The sequence below is a fragment of the Neophocaena asiaeorientalis genome, unplaced genomic scaffold, assembly GCF_003031525.2.
Source record: "Neophocaena asiaeorientalis asiaeorientalis breed wild unplaced genomic scaffold, Neophocaena_asiaeorientalis_V1.1 scaffold169, whole genome shotgun sequence".
In the NCBI taxonomy this organism is placed as follows: Eukaryota; Metazoa; Chordata; class Mammalia; order Artiodactyla; family Phocoenidae; genus Neophocaena; species Neophocaena asiaeorientalis.
Window position 1 is genome coordinate 3,111,267 of NW_020172187.1, and position 24,996 is coordinate 3,136,262.

A 24,996-nucleotide genomic window follows, 5' to 3' on the forward strand; every position below is an offset into this window, starting at 1 on the left:
AAAGAACTGTGTGCAGAAAACTATAAGACACTGATGAAAGAAATTAAAGATGATACAAATAGATGGAGAGATATACCATGTTCTTGGTTTGGAGGAATCAACATTGTGAAAATGACTATAGTAACCAAAGCAATCGAAACATTCAGTGCAATCCCTATCAAACTACTACTGGAATTTTTCACAGAGATGAAACAAAAAAATTCACAATTTGTATGGAAATACAAAAGACCCCGAATAGCCAAAGCAATCTTGAGAATGAAAAACAGAGCTGGAGGAATCAGGCTCCCTGACTTCAGAGTATACTACAAAGCTACAGTAATCAAGACAGTATGGTACTGGCACAAAAACAGAAATATCGATCAATGGAACAGGATAGAAAGCCCAGAGCTAAACCCATGCACATATGGTCACCTTATCTTTGATAAAGTAGGCAAGAATATACAGTGGAGAGAGGACAGCCTCTTCAATAAGTGGTGCTGGGAAAACTGGACAGCTACATTTAAAAGAATGAAATTAGAACACTCCCTAACACCATACACAAAAATAAACTCAAAATGGATTAAAGACCTAAATGTAATTACAGACACTATAAAACCCTTAGAGGAAAACATACACAGAACTCTGTATGACATAAATCACATCAAAATCCTTTTTGACCCACCTCCTAGAGAAATGACAATAAAAACAAAAATAAAAATATTGGACCTAATGAAACCTAAAAGTTTTGCACAGCAGAGGAAAACATAAACAAGATGAAAAGACAACCCTCAGAATGGGAGAAAATATTTACAAATGAAGCAACTGACAAAGGATTAATCTCCAAAATATACAAACAACTCATGCAGCTAAATATCAAAAAAACAAACAACCCAATCCAAAAGTGGGCAGAAGAAGTAAATAAACATTTCTCCAAATAAGATACACAGATTTCCAACAAACACATGAAAGGATGCTCAACATCACTAATCATTAGAGAAATGCAAATCAAAATTACAATGAGGTATCAGCTCACACCAGTCAGAATGGCCATCATCAAAAAGTCTACAAACAATAAATGCTGGAGAGGGTGTGGAGAAAAGGGAACTCTCTTGCACTGTTGGTGGGAATGTAAATTGTTACAACCACTATGGAGAACAGTATGGAAGTTACTTAAAAATTAAAAATAGAACTACCATATGACGCAGCAATCCCACTACTGGGCAAATACCCTGAGTAACCATAATTCAAAAAGAGTCATGTACCACAATGTTCATTGCATCTCTGTTTACAATAGCCAGGACATGGAAGCAACCTAAGTGTCCATCGACAGATGACTGGATAAAGAAATATGGCACATATATACAATGGAATATTACTCTGCCATAGAAGGAAATGAAATTGAGTTATGTGTAATGAGGTAGATGGACGTAGAGTCTGTCATACAGAGTAAAGTAATTCCGAAAGAGAAAAACAAATACCCTATGCTAACACATATATATAGAATCTAAAAGAAAAATAAAATGGTTCTGAAGAACCTAGGGGAAGGTCAGGAATAAAGACTCAGATGTAGAGAATGGACTTGAGGATTGGGTGGGGGAAAGGTAAGCTGGGACGAAGTGAGTGACTGGCATGGACATATGTGCACTGCTAAATGTAAAATAGATAGCTAGTGGGAAGCAGCCACATATCACAGGGAGATCAGCTCGGTGCTTTGTGACCACCAAGAGGGGTGGGATACGGAGGGTGGCAGGGAGATGCAAGAGGGAGGGGATATGAGGATATATGTATACATATAGCTGGTTCACTTTGTTATACAGCAGAAACTAACACACTATTTTAAAGCAATTATACTCCAATAAAGAAGTTAAAATCAATCAATCAATCAAGTAAGACATCAAAATCATAAAATGTTGTCGAGGGGAGCAAGAAAATGTATGTTCTTTTTAGAATGTGTTTGCGCTGGGGGGAGTCGGGATAAATTAGGAGCTTTGGATTACAGGTACACACTACTATATATAAAACAGAGAAACAACCAGGTCCTACTGTATAGCACAGGGAACTATATTCAATACCTCGTAATAGCCTATAATGGAAAAGAACCTGAAAAAGTATATCTATGTTATAAAACTGAGTCACTTTGCTGTACACCAGAAACTACCACAACATTGTAAATCAACTATACTTCAATAAAGAAAATAAAAATAAAAGAACTAAAAAAGAGTTATCCCAGGGGGAGCATTCCAGATTTAGAGGGCTGCTGGTACAAAAGCCTCAGGTTAAAGTGAGTTTAGTGTGTTAAGAAACTGAAGATGTTGGACATCTTCAGGTACATTGGTGTACCTGGAAACTAAGCAAGAAAGGAGTGGTGTGGGGTGTTAGCTGACACCACATCATATAAGGCAAAGAGGTTGGAGTTTATTTGAAGTACTGCCAGAAGCTGTCATATGGGATTTATATATTGTAATTATATTATATTTTCAAAAATCACTCTGGGTGTGATGTCTATGGTAGTAGAGCGAGTGTTAGAATAAAGAAACCAGTTAAAATATTATTCCCATTTTGGGAGGGAAATAATTATGACAGACTTTGATGTTAGTAACTGAGATAGAGATAAATAGACACATTTGGGATATTTTTCAAGGAAAAGTACCCACAACTTGCTGATCAGTTCAATGAAGGTAAGGAGGAATAAACAACTCTTAGGTTTTGTAATTTTTCATAGTAAATAAGAAAAATAAAGGTAGAAATGCTTAGAGAGAGTTTTGTTTTGCCCATGTTGCATTCGTGATGCCTAATATCCAAGTGCTGTTACCAGCTTGTATTTAATTAGTTATTCAATCCTGGAGTTCAGTCAGGAAAGGAAATTTCGACTTGTGAGTCTTTGTCATGTAGACGTCATTGTATGGTTGAGATTTTCTATACATCGATTGATGGTCTCATTTATGTGACTTGGAAATAGTAGACAGAAAATTGGATGCTTCAATAAAAGAATGAGTAAATAAAAGATGATGGCAACAACCAATGGGCAGGAGAGGATAGGAAAGAATTTTAGGATCTGGGCAAACCACAAAAGAAATAAAGGCTATGAAGGAACTGAAGAGACGTAAAGAAAGCACAGACTGTTTGATATACTGTGTGTGAAACAGGAATCTGATTATTAGATTTGCTTCTTTGTCCCTGGCTCATTCCTCCTTTATGGTTTCTGTGAAGAGAAACCTAGCACAGTCTGAGTTAGCCTAGAGGGAGCAAGCAATTGAAGAAATCTTGTTGAAGAAAATATCACCAAGAAACAGATAAAGAAACTGTGTGTTTTAGCCAGAATTGAAATACAGACCTGGAAATATATTAGGAAGAAAAATTAAGATTATTAGAAATTAACATCTAAAACTTATTTTAAAATAAGATGTAGAATGCTTGATTATTTGCATTCTAGAGATTCAAAACCTAAAAGGGTGAATGACTGCTATTTTATTGAATGTATTCTAACTGGTTATGCTTAATAATTTATTTGTCAAACAAGAGGAGACTTTACTACAGCTCACTGAATAAAATTAGAAATCTCATTTAAATTCCATCTACATTTTGGCAATGAAAGCTCTAAAATCATATACACGTACACCTTAAATGCAGCCTATTTTCATCAAACCATGTGGAACATAATCAGAAATTGAAGAGTCAATCATAAATTCTGTTTCTGACAATCTTTATGATATTCATTATATCACTTGGAATTTTAATGTTTTGTTAATGATTTGTCCTAAACAGGATTGGGAATGATTTTCTTTTAGAGGTATAATACCACCATTGCTATTTATGTGCATTCAGTCACTGATACTTTTTCATTCATTTAACACATATTTTTTGAGCACCAGTATGTGTCAGTAACTATTCCAAGTGCCAGAGATACCGAATGGATACCTAATCACCTGCCTGCAGAAGAAGCTGTAAATGCTATAGAAGGTGGAAGTAACTGCCTGTGCCTGGATAAAATAGGCAGAGGCTTCATAAGATGGCTTTTGATCAAGGTTTTAAAAAGAAACCAAGCAAGATTGCAGGCACTTAAACAGCAGTGATTGTTGCTTGGAGCACAGGATGCATGAGAAAAGGAGCAGGGTGAGAGAGATATTGCCAAGAATGTATCCCAGACAGATTCTGAAGTACTCGGGGATTTTTACTTTATCCTCTAAATCCAGACTTCTCAGGTAGAGCTCTAAACTCTGGGGATGTATGTAAGGCTTAGTGAACATCACAAAAGTAATTGAAGCTTCATCTTGGACTGTCAAGTTTCCCTACAGATTTGTGTGCATTGTGGTATTGAATGAATGATATCTTAAGAGGGATAAAATATGGTGTAAAATTCAAGATTTACATAACTTTAAAATCAAAGAGTCAAATCTAAAAAAAGAAAACAAATATATGTCTTATTTGTAGGTATCTTGTCAAACCCGCCTGATGTTTGAGATCATAAATTCCCTCTTTTCATCAGTTAAAACTGTTTAATAGATGAGCTTCAACATACGGATGAGGGGTGGGGAATACGTTAAAGGCTGAAATTATAGGGTATTTCATGACAGTTTTCTTTTAGAAATATAAGTTGGTAACAGTAAGCATTCAGTTGGATTAGAGGAAGCTGGGGTCAGACAACTCAGAGATATATTTAGGGATCAGGACCCTAGGGAGGCGGTGCTGATCTAATTCACTTAATGTGGAGAGGAGAGCCATGTTTCTTAGACTTCACCAGAGAGTGAGAAGAGAATCATATTAAGAATATAAATTGATGTTTTATTATGTCCTTCCACTCTTTGGGAATTCCAGGGCTGTAGGAATCTTCACCAAGTGTCTTATCCATCACAAGACTTTAGCCTTGGGGTTGCCCTCAGGTTGACTGAAGTTTAGACAGTGTCTTCTCCTTTCTGTCTCTCCCCTTCTCACCCTCATTCCTTTATAGAATCCAACAGGTCTAAACACAGACATCCTTCTCCTCCCTTTTCTTGAAGCATTTAGTTCAGAAAAACTTGTAATTTCTTCCCCTGCCCCTTTGAAGACATTTTTTAAAGGCCTCTTGAAGATTCTACAGCTCAGGGCTGTCTCTCTCAAGGATCTGAGCGCCACCCTCTTGTAACGCAATCACGGGGGAAGATAGTGCCCTGCTTCCTGACCTCTGTGGGTAGGCAGGAGCACAACTTTGGCAAATATCTGGATCTAAGTTGTAAAACTGCCTCGCATCTTGAAGACTGAGAAAGTTTACTTTCTTTTGGGTAAGGCCAATGAGCAAACACATATAGCCTACGATCACAGGCCTTAATTTTAAAAACTCTCTCATCCTTTGTCACAGTGGAGTCAAGCTCTCCCCTATTACCATAACCTTAAATAAAGTCTGTCTTGCTTGTTTAACTTTAGTGAAACTTTTGCTTTGATAACAAGCTTCTCAATTTCTAGAAAATTATGTCATCCTGGCCTGAATATTTGTAAAAAAAGCAATTGTTTGCTGAAGTACGTAGTGTTTATTTTGTAGTGAAAGCAACATACCACCGGCCACAGTATTTATTACTAAGTATAATCTAAAACTTATTTCCTTATCAAAAATTAGACTGGAGGAACACAATTGCCTGTAAGGAAGATCTGAATATACCTGTGACCAGTGGTCAAGAATCTGCCTGCCAAGGCAGGGGACATGGGTCCAGGAAGATCCCACATGCCATGGAACAACTAAGCCCATGCGCCACAACTACTGAGCCTGTGCTCTAGAGCCTGTGAGCCACAACTACTAAGCCCCCATGCCACAACTACTGAAGCCCATGTGCCTAGAGCCCATGCTCCACAACAAGAAAAGCCACAACAATGAGAAGCCCACGCACTGCAACAAAGAATAGCCCCTGCTCACTGCAACTAGAGAAAGCCCACACACAGCAATGAAAACCCAATGTAGCCAAAAATAAATAAATTAACCAATAAATAAATAAATAAATAAATAAATAAATAAATAAATAAATAAATAAATAAATATACTTGTGCCTCAGATATCCCATAATCCATTTCTAAATATAGTTAAGAAGAAAAATGTACTAAGTTTCTACAGAATTGTTTACTGGTTTGAACTTTGATGGGAGTAAAAATAGATCATATTGATGGAAACTTTAAGAAACAGCTATGAAACTCATCTTGTGTCATCTGCAACAATGTCTTGGAAATGCCTTCCCTAAGAGGACCATCTAGTGACATTTCTATCTGGCCTTAGTATCAATTGTTCTTTCTCTTGAGTCAATAATGTATTGTTATGTAATGAACACTGCAATGCTTTTCCTCTATACTGCCTGCTACAAATTTAGGATGAAGTTAGTGAACCAACTAAAATCTTTAAGATATGGCATTTTTTAGCCATATTTTCAAATTCATGTTATAAACCCACTATATTTTTCTCTCTCACTCTTCAAAGTTAAGAATAATTTCCTGTATTCTATTTCACTTGTTCTAAAATCTTCCCCAGGACAGGCCTGACTGGTATGCACAGATGAGTGGATGAATAATGAAATAGATTAATAGTCCATTTGTTGTGATTATAGGAAACCAGGACTGGTTTGCTTTAGTACTCCTGCCTCAGCTTTTTGGGGTGATTCTGAATAAAGCTCCTTCCTTGAGATTTTAGGGACCCAAAATCCTTGGCAGTAGACATTACAACAGACAGCATTTTGATAGGGAAATCCAGAACAGGAGATGAGGGGAGAATCACATGTCATTTGGTAATCAAATGAGTTATTTTATGAGCATGAATAACCAGAAATATATGGGGTGATTATATGAAGGAAAAGATCACTTTAAAATGAACGCAGTATAAAGAACAAATACATCTGACAGCAGATTGCTTGACTTTAAATTACAGTTCATCACTGACCAGGTGAGGGGCATAAGCAAGTTATATAACCTCTATTCATACAAATCTCACACATTTAAGTGGAAAAAAGAAGAGTGCCTGCCTAGTAAGGTTGTTATGGGGATTACAGAAGTGAGTGGATGTAAGGATAGTAAATACTGGGTAATTCTGATCCAGCTGGTCTGACCTGGAGATAGATAGATAAACCACCCAACAAAATAGGTGATTTTAGAGAACTTCAAGCTTTTTTTCTGAAAATCCCTTGTATCTAAAGTAATAGTAAGAGAGATGCACAGAAACTCACTAAAATGTTTTTCACGGTTAAAGAAAACAATCTATCTTTTTTTTTCCATTAGATGGAAATCTTGCTCTGTTTTGGCATATAAGCTATTGTAGTTATAACCGAGTGGAATAGAAATGCCACCTTCAGGCTCTCAAACAGTTCAGTGACATTTTTTTTTTTTTTTACTTTGCAAGAAATTAATAAAGATATTTCATAATCTACCAGCTATTAACTTTTCTTAAAGGAGTTCTTTACATTTATTTCTCTTACTAAATCCACATTCCTGTTGTTATATGATTCTTTATTTTTATAGAAAACAACTATTATCATATTCAAATATCTTATTCAATTAGAGATACTGATTATAAATTAACTAAAATATAGTTAAATGTGTTTATTCTAGTTAACTATAAAATCTGCTTTGCATAATTTAATAATTCATGAATCATGGGTAAATGTGTCACAGAAAGCTTTATATGTAGCAAAATAGAAAACTGAGATTTAAAGGTAACTTTAACTTTGTTTTTTTTATTATAAAATTGAGAACCTTGGGCTTCCCTGGTGGTGCAGTGGTTGAGAGTCCGCCTGCCGATGCAGAGGACACGGGTTCGTGCCCCAGTGCGGGAAGATCCCACATGCTGCAGAGTGGCTGGGCCCGTGAGCCATGGCTTCTGAGCCTGCGCGTCCGGAGCCTGTGCTCCTCAACGGGAGAGGCCACAACAGTGAGAGGCCCGCGTACAGCAAAAAAGAAAAAAAAAAAAAGTTGAGAACCTTGAATCCTAGTTTACCTAATGATAGTCACAGAACTAGGCATTTTTATGAACTTCACACTAATCTTGTATACTCATCCCTTTAAATTCAAGTATCTCATAAGAGATGAGATATTTTCACAAAACGTTATTGAGACTGTTACAGTATTTAAAAACAAACAAAAAATCAATTGAGCAATGAACATGGTAAATGAAATCAAAAGAACTTCCAATAAAAAAGCAACACACTCTCAGAACAGCTTTACCTTCAAGGCTGAAATGCAGACAAACATATTTAAATAGTTTCTTACTTTATTTCTTCTGTTAATGCCTTAATTTGCTCATGCAAAATTTTATTTTTCCTTTTGAGTTTTGTAATTTAATTACAGACTTTATTGGTTCTCCATTGTCTGTATGAATCTTATTCTCATTAATTCCCTGATCCACCTTTCCTCTACATATTTCTCTCAATAAATATTATTTTTAGCTCTTATGTTGACCATGTCAAATAATACCTTTAAGCTTCTATTTCTTAATCAAATTTATATAACTTATCCTGACTTTTATTAAATTTAAGGATATACTGCTCTTACTCTTCACTTTCCCAGTTAACCCTTTTCACCTCCAAAATTTTGTGTTTACTTTGACTCTATTTGAATACATTAATGTAAGTATAATTAAACCATCTGTGTTTGCTTGAAAAAAGTTGAAAACAAGTCACCAACATTTACTTTATTATGAATATGAAAATACTCTTCACTGAAGAAGTGACACTTGAATTATATTTCTTTTCTGAAGTTTCCTATGTTACAACCCAAATCCATTTGAAGGACAATATTTCTACCTTTGAGATCACATAGCTTTTCTTTTTTTACACTGAATCAATTGTTCAAACCAAGTCAAAGTTTTGTTTATTCATGCCATGACCTTCTTTGTACATTTTAAAATGTCTGCTTAAATTTCTCATTGACTTCTTCCTTTGTATATAAAAAATAAATTAATTTATTAGTAAGTTTTACAAATGTAGTACAGCTTCACATCCACTTTATATGTGGAATGGAGCCACAAAACTATCCTTGAAAAAATAATTTCTTCAGCACTCACTGATTTCATGTTCTAATTTAGACAATGATATTTCCCAGCCATTATCATGTGATATCTTGTCACTGAATTCCCAAATTAGTTTCATATAGCATTTCTCTTTTTCCTTATTGTCCTGATTTATCAGTAGTACATCTTAAAGTAACTTCCTGAGAATGTTTGAGGGAAGGATGTTTTTATTATTTTCATTACTCCAAGTGTTTTTTTTTCTCCAGAAACATTTAAAATTTTCTGTTTATCCTTGATGTTTTGAAATTTTGTGGTAATGAAACGACAAGACTAGATCTTTTATTGCTCCTAAATAACAACTCATGTTTCATAAACTGTAGCATATTTCTTCTATCAACTAGCTGATGTTTCCTTTATCCCTGTACTTCCTTTGAATGATGGTATACTTGAATTGGTTTTATATATGACTTCATTTTTCTCTCAGATTTTCCTTTACTACAGTTTTGTAATATAGTTTTTAGAGACTCACTCTATTTCCCTACTCTTATAATAGATTTTATTTTCACAATAATACTGTCAATACTAATGAGTCTTTTAAGATTTTTTTGATTATTTCCTTTATGTATCATCTTATTTTCATTTTGTGGATGTAATATTTGTCCATATTTCCCTGAGGAAAATGAGCGTAACTTTTAAAAAAATTCTCTATTGTCCATTGAATTTCCTCAGGAATGTAACGGAGTTGTTGACCTGTTTCTAGGACTCAGCCATGAAGAGCCTCCTCAGCTTTGTCCATGTTTCATCATTACCTTACTCATATTAGCTTTCATCAATGTAAAATTTGTGAAATAGCCATTCCATGCAAGACAACTTCCCTTAATCAATCTCTTTCCTCTTGAAGATTATTTTTTTTTTAAATCCTTACTTTACAGACCTTTCCAGAGGGTAGAAAAATAAGTGTTTAGGTTAATTGTGCAATATGAAGCCATTAGTCAGAATATGTAATTAAATACCTTTAGATATGAAAATCAGAAATTTTTGTACTTATAAAGAAAATAGTAAACTATTGTGCAATGATTGTATGCAAAAATAATGTAAATATATGCATATGAATGGGAAAACTTTCAAAAATATTTCATGAAATTTGTTATAAAATATATAACACTCAGTATATAATATATATAAATATAAAAAATTCAAATTTTGAACTTTAAATGTTCATCCCGATATTGGAATACATAGAAAAATGCACAGTATTTTCTTCATTATACTGGGGTTATATATTTCTGTTGTCTTTAATATAATAGACAAACTAAATAAACAACTTTTTCTAAAACTACACTTGTTAAATTCCCTGTTTCAATTATTATTTTATTTTAATGACATTAATATCATAAACATGTTCATAATATGATGGCTTTATTTTCCTCATTTGTTTTTAAATAAGACATGCTCCTGGCACTTTGCTAAAGGTTATAATGCAAAACATGACAATAACATTGAATAAAATTGCAGTAAATAGATTTGTATATAAATACACTCCCTCCGCAAATAAAATTTACTGGTATGTGTTGTGATTACCAATATACATTCACTTCCTAAGTATCAGGCATGGAATAAATAATCTAAAATTATTCCTAAATTTTGGACCTGAGGAGAATTTAGTTAACTATTATTGTATATATGAATTATTATATTACTGAAAATAACCTTTTAATTGGAGAAGAATTTAGTTCTTTGAGGTGTTTAATTTGAGAAAACAATATGACTAGGAATAAGTTTGACACAAATACTAGGAATTAAATCAAAAGCCAGGATCAGAACTATGGTTGTAGGGAATATGTTTACAGGAGTGTAAGAAAAGTCCTGAATGCAGAGGACACAGGAGGAAAACAGGATGAATGGTTAATGCTTGGGAAAATCCAAGAGGCTAGGTGGGAAAGAGAGAAAGAGAAAAATAAGTTAATGAAGATAGAAATGGTTGCCTAGAAATATGATTAAAACCCAAATTCATGTTATGCAACAAAAGCCAATGATTTGGAAACAAAGTTAACTTTTATGGGATTATTTAGTGTTTCAGTGGGTGCTAGTGGATTCTGACTATGATATGTAATTTCTATTGATCTATCTTCAAATTCACTGATTATTTATTCTGCCCATAACATCTGCTATTAAGCCCAATTAGAAAACTGTTTTCTTCAGTTATTTGAATTTTCAAGTACAGAATTTCCCTTTATTTATTTTATAGTTTTTATTTCCCTGTTGGAATCCCATGTTTATTGTGTCCTTGTCATTCTATTTTAATTTAATTATTTAAATGTAGTTTCCTATAATACTTTTAACATATTGATATTTATAGCAGCTGTTTTGGAGGTTTTGTCTGCTAAAGTTAATATCTAGAACCAGATTTGAAAATCTGACATGAACAAGGGAAGCCAGATAGCAGACAAGGACACACTGTCTACTATCACAGCATCCATGGGAGGGATGTCCTGACACTGAGGAACACAGATGCTGGGGCACTTGAAAACTGGGTGATTGTCCTGATGCTGCCACCTGCAGAAAAAATGAATTATCCTTCCCCGTTTTCATCCATCACCAGCATCTTTTCAAATCTCATGGTGGGTCCATGATACTAGCCAACTTTATGTTGCATACTCACATTTAGGGGTATCTGAGACTGGGAAAGAAAATATCTTGCATTTTCACCTTCTATATTGAGAGGTGGTCTCTAACTTTATCAAAGAGTCATTGAGTAGATAATTCTCCAGGTACAAGGAAGTTCAGATGATGAGTACCACAAGTAAACAGAAGACAAATCTCACTACATGTTCTATCCTTAAAAATTTTTGCTAAAAACATATCTATTTTTTAAAATTAATTAATTAATGTATTTATTTTTGGCTGTGTTGGGTCTTCATTTCTGTGCAAGAGTTTTCTCTAGTTGCGGCGAGCGGGGGCCACTCTTTATCGTGGTGCACGGGCCTCTCACTATCATGGCCTCTCTTGTTGCAGAGTACAGGCTCCAGACGTGCAGGCTCAGTAGTTGTGGCTCACGGGCCTATTTGCTCCACAGCATGTGGGATCTTCCCAGACCAGGGCTCGAACACGTGTCCCCTGCATTGGCAGGCAGATTCTCAATCACTGTACCACCAGGGAAGCCCTTTATCATCTTTTTCTCATAGGAAATATCTAAAGTAATTTTTGAAAATGAGAATAATTTAGCTTACATTAATCATTGGAAGAAGTCATCAAGAGGATGTGACTGCTGGTTGACCAGAGAACTGGACCCAGGCAATCAGAGACCCCTCATCCCCTCCCCTGTCCTAGAAATGTATAATCTGTCAACTATTCCCACATTAGGAGCTGTTTCAAGGATGAAGCCTTGAGAGAGTAAGGTGCTGTTAAGACCATCTGCACTAGACCCAGTTACAGCCTCTATATAAACTTTTAAGATTCTGGTGGGTGAGTGCTGAAATCTAGTCATCTTGTGGCACACAAGACAAGCCTCATAAGTGAGTTCCCTTGCGTATTAAACCTGCTGCCTTCCAATCTGGAAAGATCTGCCTCTTTCTTTGATTTCTCCTTACCCTCTGTGTACTGAGGCCAATTTGTGAACCAACAGTAATTTAAAGAAACAAGCATGTCAGTATGTATAACAGACAGTTTTTGAAGGAAAAGACATCAAAGGAAAGTCAACTTGATTAACACCGTACAGTTATGTATAAACAGTCATATATGAGTTTAATTTTAAGAAGATAACGGACTTTTTGAACTCTCCTAGGTTCACTGAGATGAGAATCAAGCCACAGTTGCAGTCCCGTCAGAACAAAAACAGAAAGAGTAAAAGTCTAGTTAATAGCATTAGGCAATGTGTTGATTTTTTGCAGACACATTGAAAATCTCATATATTCTGAACATAATGTTAGACTCAGTTGTAAGTTCCATCACTGACATGTTTATAATGAAGTAAATCCTTGGCTTGTTTCTAACTGAGACTGTGAGATTGAGGTAGATGAGTGCCTAAGTGATGCCTGGGCAAATGGGAGCACTTGTGTTGATCTTCACACACCTTTTCCTGCCTGTGTCAGAATGGATTTCAGGGTGGGCACACCTGCTAACCAAAATTATGATAATCAAATGTTAATTTGAGGTGGAAGTAATTCTTTATTTTTAGAAGATACAATTCATCTCATACACATGCATATTAATTTTTTCCAGGAGAATATTTGAACATAGAATACCTGCTTGGATTATCTTACTACATCTTCACATCATCACAGAAATAGATATATTTAGAGTTGAATGAATATTTTGCTTTTGTAAATGAGCCAGTTTTTTAGAATTATTAGCTGTAACTCCATTACACTTATGTTTAAAAGTTGTAATTTTTTTTTACACCACACTCTCTGTTACCATAGTAACATGGTAACTCTTAACAGGAGTCCTTGTCAATACAGTATATCACTTATTTTGATGAACTGTGATGTGTTAAAATATTTATGTAGTTGTGTGTGTGTGTCTGTGTGTGTGTGTTTTACATTAGGAGGAAATGCTAATGATAGACAGACTTTTACTTTCCAAGATTGGAAAAAGTAGCAGAACTCTTAATACTTTCCTTATATGCAAGCACATACCATCTAACTGCCATCATTACAAGTTAAAATGTTGCTCAATATCTAACTCACGAACTGTTCCTAATTCTACTTCTATGAGAATGATTGAGAAATAAAAGTACTGCATAACTTTTAGGCAATGAGAAAGTCATATTTGTTTTGAAAACCATGAATCCAACAGTGTTTTTTTTTTTTTTTCCTATTAAACCTAAGAGACTGGTTTTATGTGGTTAACCTTCTTAAGAATAATAATCTTCAGGAAATATGTGGCCACTTATATAAACTTAATGTACTATTTATCATGAACAAAAACTTGAGAAGATTTAAAATTACATGACAGATAGCAAGGTCTTCTGGAGAGATGAATTTTGGTATATCCTTGACTACAAAGAACAAACCAGGTTTTTAAATGTGCCATATTTTTTTCACAAAGTTGATGCATAAGGCAAATTACCAAATAAATATTTTTAAGGTATAAACAAAGTTTTCATTTATTATTCATTTTAATTTCATGTTAATTTTTTTTTTTTTGCGGTACGCGGGCGTCTCACTGGTGTGTCCTCTCCCGTTGCGGAGCACAGGCTCCAGACGCGCAGGCTCAGTGGCCATGGCTCACGGGCCCAGCCGCTCCGCGGCATGTGGGATCTTCCCGGACCGGGGCACGAACCCATGTCCCCTGCATCGGCAGGCGGACTCTCAACCACTGCGCCACCAGGGAAGCCCTCATGTTAACTATTAATCAGTGGATTTAAATTCATTTTTAGTGTTAGTGTTCACCTTTTCTTCACTTTAACTTGATGTTCTAATGTCATATTGTCACTTAGTATTTTATTTTGTCAGTGAAAATAGTAATGCAAATAGATTTTCTATTTAATTACTCATGCTCTTTCCTATTTAGATATATGTAACAGTAATTTTTCTCCAACCCAGATTCATTTCACCATATTAGAGAAAAAATATTTAATAATATTAGGAAGATTTCCACTCATCTAATTTATAAGTACGATGTGTTATGTGTGAATGTCACTTTTTTCTATTTTTGTTAAATATTGGCAAAAAATTAGTTGTCAGAATTCAATAATCAATTCAGTGTCAGTTTAGGCTACATTTTTTAACTCTCTGCAAACTGACAAACAATGCAAGTGATATAATATGAAAAGTCAGTTTTAGCAACACAGTTGTAGGTGGAGCACTAATAGAAAATCTGCACTGCAGAATAGTTAAAAAGAAATATTAGGGCTATATAGTGACTGGACATTTCTGTTTTCCTTTCTTTCCATATAGTCCTGCTTTATGAAATTAATAGAACGAAATGTGATTCATCATCTTGCCTCCAGAGCACTACATCTACAGAATTCATGGATAAATTCAAATGCATCTGTCCCACTGGTTTAATTGGTAAGTACCATTTGAAAACTGTGCCTTTATAAAGAGCATTTCACCCTGGGGGACATATGTCAGGATGTTATTGATTCACTAGTACTTCCTTTTTGTTCCTCTTTAAATTTCCTTTAGCCTAACATTTGATTTGCATTTCAATAACCTGAAACATCTATTCTACCTCTAGACTCCATATCAGAAGATAAATTAGTTCACATCTAAGCAGTCTTTAGCCACCACCTCAGCAATTAGTCTGCATTTAGTAATTCCAAGAGAAGTTGTTGCAGTCTGTAGTAAGGTGAACCCTGACACTAATATATGTGGCATTCTTATCTGATGAATTTCATCTCAAACATCATCCCCTTTAGGGTTAAAATGCTTGAGCAAATTTAAGAATTATAACCTGGCACCTGTTTGACTTATTGAAACTTAAAATCTGTTAACTTTTTTCAAAGGTACAAGATATGAAATAGATAGATGTAGATGAGTGCGCTTCACATCCCCGCAAGAATGGAGCCACTTGCATTGACCATGCTGGTAATCATGCCTGTCAATGCGTGGCTCCATTTAAAGGTAATGACCACTGAGAGAGAAGAAAAAGCAAACATAATTAACTTTAAAGAGCATTTATGTCTCTTGTCTGGTCTCATTTCAGTCTCCCAACAACATCATGGGGCCTTCATTTCCTTAAAGTCAGCTTTTAAAGTGACCAACCAATTATCCCTTAGGCAGAAATGAGAGTGAAATGAGCTTTGTTTATATACCCACTAAAACAGTCAAGTTTCTTAGTTTTCTATTAGAAAGACCATCTTACAAGCAAATGGTAAAATAAAAAGTAAGGAAGAATATAAGCAAGCTATCATGTTATATTTGAAATATTGTTCCTATTATTCAATTTCTCATGAAATTGTCAAGGTTTTCTTTTTCTTTCTTTCTAAAGTAACGATTTATCTGATTTTTGAATATAGCTATATTGTGCTTAACATAGAGTGAGCCATTAACTGATACTTTTAATTTTGTTTCAACTTTGATGATACGTTTTTAGCTTCAGCCAAAGAGTTATATTTTTTTTCAAAAGTAAAATGTATGGTTTTCCCTGTAAAATATGTTTTTGTTTTGTTTTGTTTTGGGTTTTTATGGTACGCAGGCCTCTCATTGTTGTGGCCTCTCCTGTTGTGGAGCACAGGCTCCGGACGCGCAGACTCAGCGGCCAATGGCTCACGGGCCCAGCCGCTCCACCGCATGTGGGATCTTCCTGGACCGGGGCACAAACCCGTGTCCCCTGCATCGGCAGGCGGACTCTCAACCACTGCACCACCAGGGAAGCCCTAAAATATATGTTTTGATACATTTTTGTGCAAACTAGTATACAGAAAGTCAATCAGTGGATACTTCCTTGAACTTTAGTATATTTTTCTATGCCATGGAATTTAAAAACTGTGTCATTCAGGGTTCTCCAGAGAAACTGAAACAATGGGAGTTATATCTATATATCTATAACTATATACTTACTCAGACAGACATGATCATGACAGCTTTCATCCTTCATTACTGTGTGGGCCAGTTCCTCATAATGAATCTCCATGATAAGATATAGTGCCATGATCTGCTGTCTGTGAACTGAGACCCAGGAAAGTGGTGGTGAAATTGCAGTCTAATTTGAAGCCCTGGGAATCAGGGGAGCCAGTGGTGTGAATCCCAGTCCAAGTGCAGGAGAAAACCAATGTCCCAGCTCAAGCAGGCAGGTAGAAAAGGAACACATTTTCCCTTCCTTCATTTTTTGTTCTACTCAGACCCTCAGCAGATTGAATAATGCTCACTCAGTAGATGGGAGGATAATCTACTTTACTGGGTCCACTGATTCAAATGCTAATCTCATCAGGGAGCACCCTTACAGACACACCAGAAAAAATATTTAATCTGGGCAGCCTATGGCCCAGTCAAGTTAACATACAATTAACCACCATGCTGCTCAGCTTTACATTATCAACTGAGATATTCTTATATGTTGTACTTAATTTTCTTAGAGAGTATCTTCTATAATCATTAATCAAATATATGATTGCTTGACTAACTTCAAATATTTAGTATATATTTAAACTCACTAAATTACAGTGTTCTTATTTGTTAAACGGAGATTAAAAATAGTTACCTCGTTGATTTGAATGTGAATTAAATGAGATAAATCATATAAATGCCACATTGCCTTCTGGAAATTAACATTCTTCAAGTGTTTAATTGTAATTTTAAATAATTTTCTAACATATATATGTAAAATCTATACAGTAGGTAATATTTTATAATGTTTGGGTAGTAGAATTGAATACATATTTATTTATATATCTTTAAAGACGCATAGAGAATAGTCGAAACAACCTCAATCAATAAAATACTTAGATTTTATTTTAAAAATAACAGTTTTCCCAGTGCTTAAATATTTGTTTCTTATGTCATTCTCAGTGAAAGGGACCAGATCTCCTTAGAGATCTAGCTGATTCTGGGACTATGACATGGAATGTACAAATGGGCATGGAGAATTTTATAATACTAGAAAGCAATGAAGTACTCAGAAAACAAAACCATGAAAGTATCTCAAAGGAACACAGGAGCCAACTGAAGATGCTCTTAATGACCAGAATCATTTGAGCAAGGTAATCCTAAATGGTTTAACATTTTATATACACAATTTTATTTTGATTAATATCTGTGACTATTATAGAAATGACTACAGTCATATCTTGTTTTGTTGCTATTCACAAATATTGCATTTTTCCCAAAATGAAGGTTTGTGTCATCCCTGTGTAAGCAAGTCTATTGGCACCATTTTTCTAACAGCATTTGCTCACTTTGTGACTCTGTATCACAATTTGGTAATTCTGGAAATATTTCAAGCTTTTCATTGTTGTTATATTTGTTATGATGAGCTGTGATTAGTGATCTTTGATGTTACTATTATCATTGTTTTGGGGCTCCAAGAATTGCACAAATATAAGAAGGTGAACTTAATCAGTAAATATTGTGTGTGTTCTGACTATTCCACTGACTAGCCATTCCCTAGTTTCTCTTCCTCTCCTCAGGCCTCCCTATACCCTGAGACACAACAATATTGAAATTAGGCCAATTAATAACCTCTAAGTGTTCAGGTGAAAGGAAGAGTCATGTATTTCTTCCTTTAAATCAAAAGCTAGAAATAATTAACCTTAGTGAGGAAGGCATGTTGAAAACTGAGAAAGGCTGAAAGCTAGGCCTCTTACACCAAAAATCCAAGTTGTGGATGCAATGGAAAAGTTCTAGAAGGAAGTTAAATGTACTACTCCGGTGAACACACAAATGATAAGAAAATGAAACAGCCTTATTGCTGATATGGGGAAAGTTTTAGTAGTCTGGATATAAGATCAAACCAGCCACAACATTCTCTTAAGCCAAAGTCTAATCCAGAACAAGGCCTTATTAACTCTCTTTTATTTTGTGAAGGCTGAGAGAAGTGGGAAGATATAGAAGGAAACCTTGAAGCTAGCAGAGGTTAGTTCATGTGGTCAAAGGAGAGAAGTTATCTCCATAACATAAAAATGCAAGGTGAAGCAGCAAGTGCTGATGTAGAAGCTGCAGCAAGTTATCTAGAAGATTTAGCTAAGATAATTTATGAGGGTGGCTACCCCAAACAACATGTTTTCAACTTTGTCAAAACAGCCTTCTTTTGGAAGATGCCATCTAGGACATTCATAGCTAGAGAGGAGAAGTCAGTGCTTGGTTTCAAAGCTTCAAAGGACAGGCTGATACTGTTGTTAGGGGTTAACGTAGTTTGTGACTTCACTGGAAGCCAGTGCTCATTCACCATTCAGAAAATCCTAAGGCCCTTGAGAATTATGCTAAATCTCTTCTGTCTGTGCTCTGTAAATGGAACAACAAAGTTTGCATGACAGTACATCTGTTTACAACATGGTTTACTGAATATTTTAAGTTCACTGTTAAGGACTACTGCTCAGGAAAAAAAAGATTTCTTTCAAAATATCACTGTTCATTGACAGTGCACCTGGTCACCCAAGAGCTCCGATGGAGATGAACAGTGGGATGAATGGTTTTCATGCCTGCTTACACAGCATCCTTTCTGCAGCCCATGGATCAAGGAGTCATTTTGACTTTCAGGTCTCATGATTTAAGACATATATTTTTGTAAGACTATAGGTGCCATAGATAGTGATCCCTCTGATGGGTCTTGGCAGAGTTAATTGAAAACCTAATTGAAAAAAGTTAATTGAACAAAGAATTCACCATTCTAGATGTCACTGAGAACATTCATGATTCATGGGAAGAGGTCAAAACATTAACATTAATAGAAGTTTGGAAGATGTCAATTCCAACCCTCCTGGATGACTTTGCAGGGATCAAGACTTCAGTGGAGGAAGGAAATGTAGATGCAGTGGAAACAGCAAGAGAACTAGAATTAGAAGATGTGGAGCCTGAAGATGTGACTGAATTGCTGCAATCTCATGGTAAAACTTGAATACATGAGGAGTTGCTTCTTATGGATGAGCAAAAAAAATAAAAATTAAAATTAAAAAAACTGTTCTTGAGATGGAATCTACTCCTGGTGAAGACACTGTGAAGATTGTCAAAGACAACAAAAGATTCAGAATATTATGTAAACCTAATTGATAAGAATAGTAGCAAGTTTTGAGAGATTTGACTCCAGTTTTGAAAGAAGTTCTACTGTGGGTAAACTGCTATCAAACAGAATTATATGCTACAGAGAAATCGCTCAGAAAAGAAAGTCAGTTGATGCGGTAAACTTCATGATCCTGTTTTAAGAAGTTGCTGCAGCCACCCCAACCTTCAGCAGCCACCGCCCTGATCAGTCAGCAGCCATCAGCATTGAGGCAAGACCCTTCACCAGCAGAAAGATTATAACCTGTTAAACGCTCAGATGATGGCTTGAATATTTTAGAAATAAAGTATATTTTAATTAAGGTATGCATGTACATTTTTTAGACATAATGCTATTGCACAATTAATAGTCTACAGTATCATGTAAACATAACTTTTATGTGCATTGGGAAACCAGAAAAATTTGTGTGAACATGCTTTATTGTGATTTACACTTATTGTGGTGGTCTGGAACCAAACCCACAATATCTCAGAGGTCTGCCTGTACTAAGTATTTTAATTCACTAATTATACTGAAGAAAACAAAAGAAAATAATTTTCCAGTTAATGTCAGTGACTTACATTTGTAAAACACATTAAAATGTTTAATGACCTTTCACAAAAAGCCATAAATATAACAGGACAAAACAAAAAAAGCAAAAACAAAGTTAAACTATTATAAAACAAATATGCCTAATAGTGTATATAATATTTTTCTTATAATCATGTAATGTGGTAAAATTTATACTATAAATATATTATACTATATAAAAACATAATTTTGATAATTTCTAAATCATTTTATATTTTTATACATCTGTCAGCTAGGAAACTTGTATCAGAATCTGTCTGCTTGGCTCTTACTTTCCTTTTCTGGCACAAGCTTAATTATCCTGCATATACATGAGATCATGTGAATGAGTTCTGAACAATAGAAAATGGAAATTTTTATCTTGCAGTCTGATCCATAAAAATATCCTATAAATCTTTCACTCCCTTTTTAAAAAAGTTTATTGAAGTATAGTTGATTTACAATATTGCATTTAATTTCTGTTGTATAGCAAGTGACTCAGTCATATATATATTCCTTCTTATATTCTTTTCCATTATGGTTTATCACAGGATACTGAATATAGTTCCCTGTGCTATACAGTAGGACCTTACTGTTTATCCATTCTCTATATAATAGTTTGTATCTTTTAATTCCAAATTCCTAAACTTTCCCTCCCCTACCCCATCACTCTTGGCAACCATAAGTCTGTTCTCTATATCTGTGAGCCTGTTCTTGTTTCATAAATATATTCATATGTATCATATTTTAAATTCCACAAGTAATATCATATGATATTTGTCTTTCCCTGTCTGACTTACTTCACTTAGCATGATAATCTTTAGGGTCATCCATGTTGCTGCAAATGGCATTATTTCATTCTTTTTATAGCTGAGTAATATTCCATAGTGTATATGTACCACATCTTCTTTATCCATTCCTCTGTCTGTGGACATTTAGGTCATTTCCATGGCTTGGCTGTTGTAAATAATGCTGCAATGAACAAAGCAGTGCCTTTCATTCCCTTTCTTCTTCTTCATTCTTGTTGGAAATGAGATGTCTGAAAAACTAGAGAGAAGAGCCAGAAGACCATAGGTCTCTAAATAAATTCTCATGTAGAAAGACATCCATGGGCCAAGAACATTCCCATGTTCTGAGTGAAAAAACAACAAAGAAACAGAAAAGTTTGTTTTGTGTTAGGCCACTAAAATTAAAAAGGGTTTCTCCTTTATAACACTAACATACTTTACTCTAAGAATTACTCCTTTAATGAACATAAAGTAGTCCTTGAAAATATCATCAAAATTAATTTTTAAAAATCCCATGGATAAAAATATTTTTCAAAAACTCTGTGTAATGTAGTTATAAATTCAGTTTCTATGTGAAATTTTTGTATTTTTTTAAAAAATTTAGTAATTATTCTCTGATTGTTCTAAGTCTGTTAGCAATTGCACAATCTATTTCAAAAAGAAATGAAAAGAGCATATACAAAAAAAAAACAGCAAAAACATTAAAATAGTGAGATTAAGTTTAGTAAATATTTAGTTGAGTCAATAATTCAGTAAGGTCAGTTTTGTGTATTGACTAGACCCAGTTAACAAACTGTCCCGTGGGGGATGTTCGAGCCCCTCCCTCTTTGTACATCTCATGACCACCACTCACATCCTTTTGTGTACTCTTATTGGCTGTTTCAGTCAGGATTTAGACTGCATTTAACTGCAAAACCTAAATTATTAATTATCTGGCTCTTTCAGAAAATGTTTGCTGACACTTGGTATAGAAAATTACTCAAATAACCTATTTTGTAAGCTACGTGTTCTGGCTTTCTGTTGGTATAGTCCATGTTTCATCTCTTGGTTCTTTACCTGTGGTAACATATATTTTGTTAAAGTAATGTACAAGGTCTTTCTTTTTATAGGAAATATATAATTCTCCTCCACTGTACTAAATTAATATTATAATTGTTCCATCCTGAGTCAAATTTATGCCAGAAAAAATAATACATATAAATGTGAATTTATAAATGTATAAGATTTTTTTTAAATCTAAAAAATATGTATAGTTACTGTTTACCACATATGTGAATTTGTAAGGTATAGTTTATTTTAAGATAATACCCTAGTTCAAACATTTTGCCCTTTAGAGAGGTTATATTTCATTGTTAGTCAGAACTTATTAAAACACACACTTAGAAAAAGGAATTTATCCAAAAGGTCAATTGTGATTATATAGTCCATTTATGGGGACAATGGAAAAGAATTAGAAAAATCTTTATATAATTACTCTGGAGAGCTGAATAATGAAGTGCTTTTATGTGTGTTATTTTCTAGCATTATAATTACAGATCCTCCACAAATAGTATAGCTTTCACTCATAATGTTTAATATTGTATATCTCTTTTGAAATCTGTAGAATTTGTTTGTTTGTTTGTTTTGTTTTTTACAAAGCACAATAAATAGGGAAAATAAATTCCTCTATATAATCCCTCTTCCATGAGGGGTTCATCTGCTGGTTAATGAGTTGTTAGTTTTGATTTAATCTAGGCTCCCTGGCAAGTTCTAGCCTTAAAAACTGAACCTAAAAAATAAATATTAAAAAATGAATTTCCTTATGAAGTAAAGACCTTTATTATTTTCTTTTCTGTTTATTCTGAACTGAATTTTTCTTCAGCAATGAACAGAGAACTTTAATAAATACCAATGGGTTTTCACCTTCCCATAGAGGTAATTCTTATGATTTTCCTGAAGAGAACTTAATGCTTTTCATTTAACAGAGAAGGATATAGACTACATACATGTTTTACAAGTTTGGAAAGCACAATTTTCTATTTTAATTAAAGCACAAAGATATAAATCAGTCATCCCCAATGATCACTACTGTCCTTCACTAGTCTACTGTCATGGCCGATCAGTGCTCTCCAGTGCCCTTTACTGAGCCTTCTGTGCCCAACATTTCCAAACAATGCAGTGATAGTAATTTATCTTGCTATGTAAAATGTATATTAAGTGGGCACTTTTTATGTTTCCATGTGTGAAATAAATAGGGATAAACCGTGCCTCAATGTGTAAATTTTCCTTTTACATATGAAATATAAAAGAAAATTATCATTACACACACATACGCACACACATCTGGAGCTAAGTACACTTGTTCATCTTCCCTCCAGAATTAAATGCAATTGTTCATGTGGTCATGTTTTACAAATGCTAGTTATTACTCTTTGTTTAAAAGCCATAATCATTGCTAAATAGTAAGGCAGCTCTTGTCCAATCAGCAGTTTTAAATTCTAAAACTAATGTCCATGAAATATGATGGAAGTAAAGGAAAGTTGTGAAGATGACTACATATAATGAAATTGCTGCTCCTGGTAGAATTAGCTTGTGAAGCACTTAAAGAGGCAAAGCCTATTTCACAATTTGAAGTGTTTTCTTAGTAGATGAAGATGGTCATAACTCTCAAATTGCTTACATTGAACATTTAGTGACACTAAGTTAATGTGATTCTCTAGAAAATTATGATAAATCCAAAATTTTAAGTGTATTATTTACTGGAAACTAAAGTATTGATAATTTTATAATTCTTAAAATGATCCATTTACATATTGAATTTCATTAAGTGAAGGAATTCTACAAGAAAATAATGTTGCATATATCATTCTTAAAGCAATAGTCTTTCTGTATCCATCACGTATTGGTGGTGAGAAATAAGTTGTTACCCTTTCTTTTCTAGAATATAAAAGTTTCCAAAATCTAACACAACACAAAGAAAACAGGGCTTTGATGTAAGTTCTTATTTGGTTCTCAAGTAAGTAAGTGCTTAAAATAATAAGAATGCCATTTTAATAAGGCTAGGTATGAGCAAGTGGAATAGAAATATTGTCTGAGCAAATGTCTTGTCTGCAAAGGTTTAATGACACCTGTCCCTAAATATGTAGCAATTAAGATTTAAAAAAGCAGAAATGGTAATCAACCATTAACCATGTTTGCAAAAGAAAGTAAACAAAAAAGAATGAAAACTCAGCCCAACAAAAATGCTTTAGTGTGTTGAAAGTCAGAGTAATAATGCTGTTTTGTGGATAAGACATTTTATGATGGGAACTTGTAATTAGAAAGTATATTTAAGTACATATTTTTAAGTGCTTGTAAAGTAAAAAATCCACAGCAAGACTAAACATTCCTGGAGGACAACATATTTCAGCAGGGCTATACAAGCAACAATCTCTAATGTTCTGAAGATTTCTTAAAGGCAACTACAGACAATTTGACCATACTAACAAAAAGTCAATTTGCTTTAATTCTTTTAATGAAAGTAATAATATGAGTATTATTTTGGAGGGGTCAGATAAGTGGGATGAACTATAAAGTACTGAGTTCATAATAATAATCCAATAGAAAATAATATTCATTTAATAGTTGATGTTCCTCCCCTCCCCCCAAAAAATTAAAGGAACATATCAAGCACCATAAAAATAATTTAAAATTTGTACCCAAATTTCAACAGAAGAATAAAAGCTGATTCAACAAGATGGTTTTGCTATACCATTAAATGCACCAATAATCAAAATCAACCTCCAGATTCAATAATATGTGTGGGTCGGTAAATTATAGTTCATTATTTCAATGGAATATTAAAAGATCAAAATTAACTTCAAGATAATTTTCAGATACTTCAAAACATTAATAAATTGTGATACAATTTTAAGTTCCAAAGAAGTACAAAATTTTACATTATTTTTACAGCTTTATAAAACATTGATGTCATTAAACCAAAAATAAGAAGTACACCCTGGGACCCAAAAAAAGGCCAATGGTTTTCTGAAACCTAGCTTTGTTATTCAAAATTCCTTTTACTATTATTTTTTAAACTTAGAAAAT

At 34.1% G+C, this 24,996-nt stretch overlaps 1 protein-coding gene across 1 annotated transcript in view; it reads left to right on the forward strand.

Moving 5' to 3' along the window:
• EYS (EGF-like photoreceptor maintenance factor) overlaps nucleotides 1-24,996 on the forward strand; it is a 1,631,219-nt gene that overhangs the window by 341,290 nt on the left and 1,264,933 nt on the right. The window contains 1 exon segment of the mRNA XM_024761621.1: nucleotides 15,402-15,501. Within this exon segment, the coding sequence (XP_024617389.1) occupies nucleotides 15,402-15,501 (100 nt within the window).